The sequence below is a fragment of the Myxine glutinosa genome, chromosome 8, assembly GCF_964187855.1.
Source record: "Myxine glutinosa chromosome 8, kmMyxGlut1.1, whole genome shotgun sequence".
In the NCBI taxonomy this organism is placed as follows: domain Eukaryota; kingdom Metazoa; phylum Chordata; class Myxini; order Myxiniformes; family Myxinidae; genus Myxine; species Myxine glutinosa.
This window is the reverse complement of record NC_136268.1, coordinates 35,651,649-35,661,126: the sequence shown is the minus strand read 5'-3', so window position 1 is coordinate 35,661,126 and position 9,478 is coordinate 35,651,649. Positions and strand designations below refer to the sequence as shown.

Below are 9,478 nucleotides of genomic sequence, written 5' to 3'. Positions count from 1 at the left end.
ACGAATGCAGAGCCAATCAAACGGACTCACATGCAATACCCTCCTCTCTGGCGAGGTTAACAAGAGAGTTAAAAATTGGGCACAGTCTATTCCAGGGCAAGGCACATATGTGTGTAAAGTATGGCGATGCTATGTGCAACGATGTAGATGTAGTACTGCGCCCAAACAGACAGACAGACAGACAAACCAACCAACATACTTGCCGGAATCTTTTCCGGCAAGTAACAAACAGACAAACAAACGGACTCACATGCAATACCCTCCTCTCTGGCGAGGTTAAGAAGAGAGTTCATAGAACACGATACCCCACGCAGTGTTTAAGTATATGTCTACTTCAATTTTAATAAAATAATTATTTTTGAGATTGTTAAAAAATCTTGAAGTATAGTGCTATGAAGCAGTATTATACACCACTCTTATACACCACCCCATAGAGCATGTCCATATACTGCAAAACTGGAGGTTATTGGAAGTATTATGAAGGTGACGCGTGTTCTACAGTGTTACACTGTATCATTCAACTTGGATAAAGATTTTAAAAGGTTCAAAGGCATATGAATAAATTAATTCTGGGTTTTACCGCCGTTTTACGCAGTGTTTATTACACCAACCTCTCCAACACATTTGTTTAGTTATTTGTTACTGTTTGTGTCCTTTAAGACATCCTGCAAAAACAGTAAGTTTCCTGTTTGGAATTACTTTAAATTTTATTTGACTGCCAGACAGGTAGACAAACTAAAAAAAAAAAGAATGGTAAAATGTCAAAATTGTCTTCTGATTCATGTTCCGATTCGTGATGAAAATATAACATTCGATTTAAACAAGATGTTCCTCGATCATAACTGATGATCATACATTGATAAGACAGACGGCTAGGCGGACGGACCTGAGCTAATTGCTTAACGCCACTTTTGGCTGTGCGTGCGCAGTGCAACAATATGCAATTTTTTAATTAATTTTTGTATACAAGATCGAGGCTCGTGTAAGAGCTAACATTAATCACCAAAAGACAAACTGACACATAAAACATATGATAAAGGGAGCGGGAGAACAAAATGGAGAGCAGGGACATCGGGAGATCTGTGGGAGGGAGATTGCTTTGGGGGAGGAGGCATGGGTAGGGGGGGGAGGGGTGGGGGTGGGAGAGGTAAAAAAAAAACACGGACACTGCGAGGACTTCCAGGAAAGAAGTTGGTATTTCAAAAAAGTGGATCTAAGGTGAATTAACGGGGGTAGAAAAGATCAAGGTTTTGGATGGGGGACCTACATGGTGATACATAAGAGATGGTGGTGAACAGCTGTTTTAAAGACCTGGAGGGAGGAGTGGGATTGAAGAGAGTGAGGGAGTTTGTTCCAGAGGTGGGAGAAAAGAGGAATGAAAGAGTGAAGGTGAGAAGAGAGTCTTGATTTTGTCAGTTTCACCGTAAGAGGGTTGCTGGCAGATCTTGTGCGACCTGTAGGAATAATTGGGGGACAGAGCACAGATAGAGCTGGGGGAGCAAGGCCGGAGAGGAGTCGGTAGAAGACAGAAAGACCACCAACCTGTCTGCGGTGAGTGAGTGAAAGGCCCTCGGAGTTAGCTTCATCGCATTTTTTTTTCATTATTTTCAATTCATGCATACAGAAAACAAAAGTCTTGTGAAGTCAACCATGCTATATATTGGCGAAGGAAGAAGAACAAGAGGTAAAGCTTGTATAAGCTAGATCAGTGGTGACCAATCTGAAGCCCATCAGGCTTGAGTGTGGCCACGAGACGTTTTGTTAACCGTTAACCACACACATGATGAAACAACCCAACCAAAAGTTACCAAAGTTGTTCCGTTAGATTGACGTCAGCAGGGCGTCCGTTTCGTCCTTGTCTGTACTTAGTAATCGGAAAAATCTTATGTTTTGCAGCTCAATAACATTTACAACTCATTTAACTAAATTCCTTAATTTAATTCACCATACAGTACTTATTTTTAAAATATGGTAATACTGGATGTTGTCATTGTGCGTTGGGCCCTACTTCAACCAATCAGATTGCTTATCGCCATCACGAACACCACAGCAGAAACATAGTGTGCTGACTCCCTCACAGCAAAGCATGGCAGGGGCCTCTGCCGGTGGTCGTGGGAGGTTATCCTTACCTACATCGTTTGTCCCCATTGGAGACAATGGAGAATCAAGTGCACAATCAAAATTAGGCACACAAGAAAAATTCGCCAAAAAGGTGAAAATTTGTGACGAGGGCGAAACGGTAAAAGAGTGCTGCGAGCTGTCTTATTACTTGATAAATCAAAGATTTGTCAAGTACAGACTTGGCATTTAATATGGAATATATTTTTTTTCTTGACTTGGGTTTACTTTCTGAACTCGGTATATCAATCTGGTGAGTTTCTTTTACGCTTCGTTGATTTCTTTGTTAAAAGAACCATGTCACTGATTGTCTGTCATAGCAAGAAGTCAATAACAGGATTATATCACAGGTGACGTGACAAAATGTAAAGACAGGTACATTTGACCATTGGCTTCACAATCGGGTATATAAGGGTTGTTGCGTTCTGTATTAGTGGAAAACAACTGCTGCACGTCTACAAAAGTTATTGCCGCTTCCTCTGGAGATGGTCCGTCAACTCGACAATGCTGTTTGTCATGGAGTGGTGGCTTTACGAAATTCTGGCATGAAACAGCGTGCTATTGCTCGGCAGTATGGCATCACTCATGCCATACTGCCTGTATCCAGAAGGCTAGTCAACCAACGACTGGTTCAAGCAGGCTATCGTGCCAGGCGTCCCCTGAGAAAGCCATGCCTGACCAGACAACACCGCCAGCGCCGATTGCAGTGGGCCAGAGAGCACCGTCAATGGCAGCCAGGACACTGGAATCACGTCATCTACAGTGATGCGTCTAGATTTCTGGTCTATCGTCAAGATGGCCGCATCTGAGTGTGCAGACAAGTGCATGAAGCCTACAACAAAGATTGTATAGTGCCAAGAGTCCAAGCTGGAGGTGGTGGGGTGACCGTTTGGGTTGCTTTTCATGCAGGGGGCAAAACTTACCTGGTTGTTCTGAATGGAAACCTGAACCATTTCAAGTACAGGGTCATTCTGGAAGAAACATTGCTTCCATTTGCTCGTGCAGCCTTTCGAGGAAACTTTGTCTTCCAAGATGACAATGCACGGCCTCATCGTGCTCACATGATCCAACACTTTCTTGCTGACCGTGGTGTAGAGCATATGGAGTGGCCTGCCATGTCCCCTGATATGAATCCGATAGAGAACTTGTGGGCAGAATTAACGCATCAAATCGACAACTTGGACCAGCAGGCTACCTCTGGGCGTGAATTGCAGCAGGCTATTGTCACCGCAATGTGGCAAGCGATTCCTGTCCAAACCTTGGCAAATCTCGTGAACAGCATGCCTCCACGTGTACGTGCTCTCCTGAATGCTCGTGGGGGTTACACAAAGTACTGAACTGTAATTTTACTGTCCGTAATCCCAGATGTAGTTTAACTTTTGTTTTTGTTAAAAAAAAATTTGGCTAATGTGCAAAATAAAGAGATAATTCTGGAAAACGTACAGAAGTTTAACACAGTACTGTCCGTGAATTGAGTTCGATATCAGTTTACATCACTTTCAAGGATCAATTCATTTGCTTCGAAATGTCAAATGTGGTTTTTGTTTCTTTTAAAGGTCACATTAACAAAATCTAGAATAATTTCAACATAATTCCAATGAACTTTTGGTTCTAAGTCATCTTGAAAAGTAAGTTCAAACCCACAAAAAAAATATTCCTTATTAAATGCCGTCTTTATATTGGTCGGTTGCGTTTGTGGTTCTGTCTGTTTGTTTGTCTGTTTGTCACCGGCCTCCAGGTTGTACCAAGTTGTACAAGTCGTCCCAATTGAGAAGCCTATTGTTTTTGGGGTCAACAGGTCAACATAGGCCAAAGGTCACCAACTTTGCCAAATTTCTAAAATCCTCAATTTTCATCCGATTGACTTGAAATTTGAAGAGGACTTGCATATCTGGTCACTGAATTCAACCACAAATTATATATTCGGTGAACTTAGGCCAAAAGGTCAACATAGGCCAAATTTCTAAAATCCTCAATTTTCATCCAATTGACTTGAAATTTGAAGATGACTTGCATATCTAGTCACAGAATTCAACCACAAATTATATTTTAGGTGAACATAGGCCAAAAGGTCAACATAGGCCCGAATTTCTAGAATCATCAATTTTCATTTGATTGACTTGAAATTCTAAGAGGATTCACATATGTGGTCACTGAATTCAACCACCAACTATTTTTAAGGTCAACATAGGCCAAAGGGTCAACATAGGCCAAGTTTTTTTTAATCCTCAATTTTCATCCGATTGACTTGAATATTGAACAGCATTTGCATATTGAGTAGGGAAACTAAATAGGGAAACTAACTATTTTTGAGGTCAAAAGGTCAAAGGTCAACTCAAGGTCAACCTTACAAAATCATCATTTTTCATCTGAAAAATCGTCACTTTTCTTTCTATTGACCTGAGCTTTGATCAAGATATATATTTTTTTGTGTACAGAGTCGAGGCTCGTGAAAGAGCTAACATTTATCAAACAAACATTTATCAAAAGATTGTCAATTTTAATCTTGATGAAATGGACAATTTGCCGTATCAATGGAATTTTTTGGGGGGAGGGGTGGGTGGTGGATTTTGCAAGTATCGTGATCCGCATGGTCTTCTTGTTTTGTTATTGAACAAAAATGGGAGACCATATTGATTACTTTACAACGAGGTGATATCAGTTCCCAAAAAAATACAAAGTTCAGAGACATTATGAAAAACACCATTCCTTCCTCTTACGTCAGTCACATTGAGTATGATGTATTATAATGTAAGCGTAAATAAATATCTTCTGCTTTTTACTATTTGAAGTTGATGACAAATATATTAATTTATGAATTAATTATAGCATTTTATGTCTTGTTATGAAATAATGGGCCTGTATTTAACACCAGGTTAATAATGTATTGCCAGGTGATGTTATAATCCTGTTGGTATTTTGAAGAAATCCTTTTTTTTTTTTTCATTTCTTGTGGAGGCCTAAAACACATTCCTACACCCACTCGCCAATGGGGTCGGGGATCATTTAATATTACCTTTCACATAACTACAAAGGCTTAGGCACTAAAGAGCGATTTTATATTTAAAAAGATCCAACGATTTTTTTTCAAAAATTGTTTTTGTCAAAACCACTCCCAGGCACTCAATGATGAACCTCTAAAAGTTTGACAAAGATCCGTTTGGCCATTTCTGAGAAAATGGCGACACGCAGACAGACAGATCTCTTATACGAGTAGTATAGATACTGTATTTAAGGTTATTTGTGGGGTCGTGGTTGGTGCACATGCTCGATTTCAATACTGCGGCCTACTAAGATGAAGGAGGGTCAATCATGCGGCCCACTCACTAGCCTAGGTTGCCCACCACTGTGCTAGTTCGATGGGCGTAGGCTGCAACCAAGTTGTCTCTGTCAGAGCTTCAGGAAGCAGTGCAGGATGGGGATGCTTCAAGAAATCTGATCATGAATGTCAACAGAGGTCAGACACCACTTGACAGAACTAGATAAATAGAAAACTCCACACCCACATCCTCTTCCCCTAGTGAATTTAATTTTATAACCTGTTCCATTGAATTAATGTGGTGTCGATGTAGCTTGATGGGGAAATTGCCTCCTCGTGTGCCCAAGATCTTTGTATATCCCACACAAGGTTACAGAAGGATCATGTACGTCCTTCGCGAAGAGTAGACGAGTTATGGCCGACACCCTGGCTCAATTCCAAATTCCCGCTAGATACCTTAAGTAGAACGACAGGCATGGCCAGCTGGTTTGTGAGACTTGGGCCAAAAGTAATGTTACTATGCAAGAAGGTGGGAATTGTTGTGGCTGCTAAAGAAAGTAGCAGTAGTAGTCGTACTGTAGTAGTATCTGTGTCTCACAGCCTCGAACCATATAAAGGAAAATCACAGATAATAGTCTAATTGCAGCAGTTACTGGACAATCTTTGAACAACAAATGTCATCTGCCCCACAAAACGCATTGCTATCGCACAGCTACAGATCTACAACTTGCAGTTGTGAATTTATATGTTGAGGGTGTAATGGGGTTGTTTCACCTAAGTAAAAGTAAATAGCCATGGTAATTGCACCCACACCAATTAGTGATGGTGTAAGGGATTTCATTCAAATCTCAGGCTAATCTGGGGGCAATATGACCCATTTGGCTCCCAAGCATCCGACTGTCTGGTTTTGAATATCTGTTGACAAAATCTTTGTTTGACCTTGCGTCAACATGCTTTACTTATGAGCAGCTCCCCGCCTGCCCTTGCCTTTCTCTGAAGCCCAGCTTGGAAAACTGGGGAACTGTTTTGACTTCCTTGTCCTTTGAAGAAAAGTATATGAAGCAGAATACAAATGGTGATTCCTTGAGATGTTATTGGTTGCTGGCTGTGTGAGGACCAAAAGGTGCTACTAGCTTCTGCGCCCATATCTATCTCCCATGCATGTTATCCTTATCCCTCAATAAACCCCTTGTACAGTGTCCGAGTTTGAGGTGCTTATTCCAGAACTGGAAGGGGTTAGGGAATCCACGACAATGGAACCGAACATAAAATACTGCTCCCATATACATGCAGACATGTTATACAAAATTATTTGACATGGATAGACATGTTATTAAAAAAATCAGAAACAGCACCAATGATGTTATTTTATTCACTTGTTCCAATACAGATTTTATTAACATGTGGTCATTCTGCACATTCCCTTGATATTTAAATGAATTGATCTCCATGAGGATACAACACCAAAGCAAACCAGCAGAAATACCAGTCCAGTATCGATTATCCCAAATATATTACTTGTGATAATAAATGAATTACTGGAAGAAATAATCCACGCCATTTGTTTTTTGTGTTATGTGATACCTTTTTGGAAGTTCTCAAACTTTCTCTTTAACGTAAGTAACTTTTATTGTATTTCATGGCTCTAACAATGTCACTCAGGTGGCTTTTCATTGGAGAGGAAGTTATCAGAAGTATTTCTTTTTTCCCAACTTTTGAATCAAGTGTAAATAATGTAAGAATGTTCAGCATACCCAAAGTTGGAAGAGCAGGAGACCGGGGTCATATATAATTTATATGCCGATAAAGAAGTGTGGTTATTTCATGGTTTTTGTTCAGGAAATGTTCTTGGGATTGATGATGACTTTGCGAATGCATTATTAGTCATCTTCTCTTGTATTATACAATATTATTGGTATTACCAATATTGGTATTACCAATACCAATATTGGTATTATACAACTAGTGGAGAGATGTGTGTTTACATGTCTGTTGCACCTTGTGATCTTTTGACCACCATCAGTGGGCATCAACGAGTCTGTAGCACATTGCCCCGGTTAATCAGCCAGCATGACTTTCAGCCATGGCTTTGCCGTCCTGGCCCGGCTGATCTATCGTCTCTCCTTTCCTCCTCTGTTGCTCACGCCCATGGCATCACGAAGGCCAAGGGGTGGCACCCCACAATCACGGGCCTCACACAATCCCCGTCCACCAGGCAATCCTGGTTGTCCTGGAGGTCCAGCTGCCCCAGTATAACCGGGAGAACCATTCGGACCAGGAATTCCATCCTTTGCATAACCTGGGATGCCAGAACTGCCTAGAATGGGATGACAAAGAAGTAGAGAGGAATGAATTATGCATGGTATACCCACATCATAATAAAATACGCCATTTGTGTCTGTCTGATGAATTTTTGATGCTAATACATGCCGTCATTACTTATCCAATCTCAACCGTACTTGACAGGATGATCAAGGGTTACATAATGAAGCTTGTAGTGTATTCATTTCCCCCCTTCCCCAAGGGGGGTTTCTCCCCCGAGCGGGTTTTCCTTGCCATTGCTGTGAATGGTGTTGTATGTTGAGGTGTATATAAATGTTAAATTAGCTTTATCGTGGCGTTTGTCCAAAGAAGAAGATTTATCGTGGCATTTTTCCAAAGATGCTTTTTATAACAAAATTAATGATAATCGCATATTGTTAATGTTATTACAAAACAATATTAATAGCCGGTGAAGCCGGTGTTGTCAATGAACGCGTACGTATTATGTTGAAAACCTGATTATGCCTTGGCTCGAGAATTCCGAAGCGCAGTGGAGGCCGCCATCTTGCGGATGCGGAAGTATCCATAACAAATTTAAAACGTTCATTAGGAGTTTCTTTCACCCGTCATTGTTTGATTCACAATCTTATGCACCTCCAATGTATTATTAAAATACTTGAAGACCAACATCAGCCCGCACGGGCCTGGTTATCTTCAATGAAACGCGTCACCAAACACCGGACCCAATGAGAGTCGAGCATTTGCAAAAATATTTCTAAAATGAAATCACTCAATGGTGGCCGCCATCGACCGGATGCGGAAGTTTACATAAAACAATTGCAAAAGAGTTCAATAGGAGTTTGTTTCACCCGTCGTTCTTTGATTCACAATCTAATGAACCTCTAATTAGTAATTAAAATACGTTAAGACCAACCTCGTTATCTTCAACGAAAATCGTCATCAAACACCAGAACCAATGAGATTCGAGCATTTGGAAAAATATTTTTTTAAAGCTTATTACGCGTTTCGGAGGGTGAAAACGGCGTAAAATATTCTAACATTGACGAAGAATTATTTTTTAGAAATCTCGCGGCCGTATGGGATAGTTTTTCACGGCCAGAAATACGGTATAAGCGGTTTACATATTTAGTTTCGAAATACGGATAGTTTTTCACGGCCGGAAATATCCGAAGTTGAGACGGAATTCACCGAATTAATCACTGCAAGCTAACTTCTTCTGGTGGAGGAAGCCGCAGTGCCCGGAGAGAACCAGCCCTGACACCGACTGAAGTTAGAAGACTACACACATACTGTGAAAACGTATGTTAAGCCCAGTTAAAATTTCTTAAAATAGGCCTTAAGCTAGCACATCGTATAGTTACTTCCTTAAGCTTCTTGTGACATTTATTGTATGCAGGTATTACTATTGGGGAGGACTGTCTGCTCTTCTCTTTTACCAAGTCTTACCAGGTACGGTACCTACTACAGTCTACACCTACCAACTACCTAACCTACTGATGCCATAGTGATGGGTAAAATAGTGGCAAGAGGCTTTGGCTTCGCCGGCTCATTGCGGCTTTGCAGTCGGGTACTAGTAGCCGGCGAAGCCGGTGTTGTCAATGAACGCGTACGTATTATGTTGAAAACCTGATTATGCCTTGGCTCGAGAATTCCGAAGCGCAGTGGAGGCCGCCATCTTGCGGATGCGGAGGTATGCATAACAAATTTAAAACGTTCATTAGGAGTTTCTTTCACCCGTCATTGTTTGATTCACAATCTAATGCACCTCCAATGTATTATTAAAATACTTTAAGACCAACATCGGCCCGCACGGGCCTG

The 9,478-nt window shown here is 41.0% G+C and overlaps 1 protein-coding gene across 1 annotated transcript in view; it reads right to left on the bottom strand.

The window, feature by feature from the left end:
• Positions 1 to 6,730: 6,730 nt before the first annotated feature.
• LOC137432052 (uncharacterized) overlaps positions 6,731 to 9,478 on the bottom strand; it is a 61,510-nt gene continuing 58,762 nt past the window's right edge. The window contains exon 20 of the mRNA XM_078783184.1: positions 6,731 to 7,694. Coding sequence (XP_078639310.1) covers positions 7,489 to 7,694 — 206 coding nt within the window. The 3' untranslated portion in view covers positions 6,731 to 7,488. The remainder of the gene's footprint in view (positions 7,695 to 9,478) is intronic.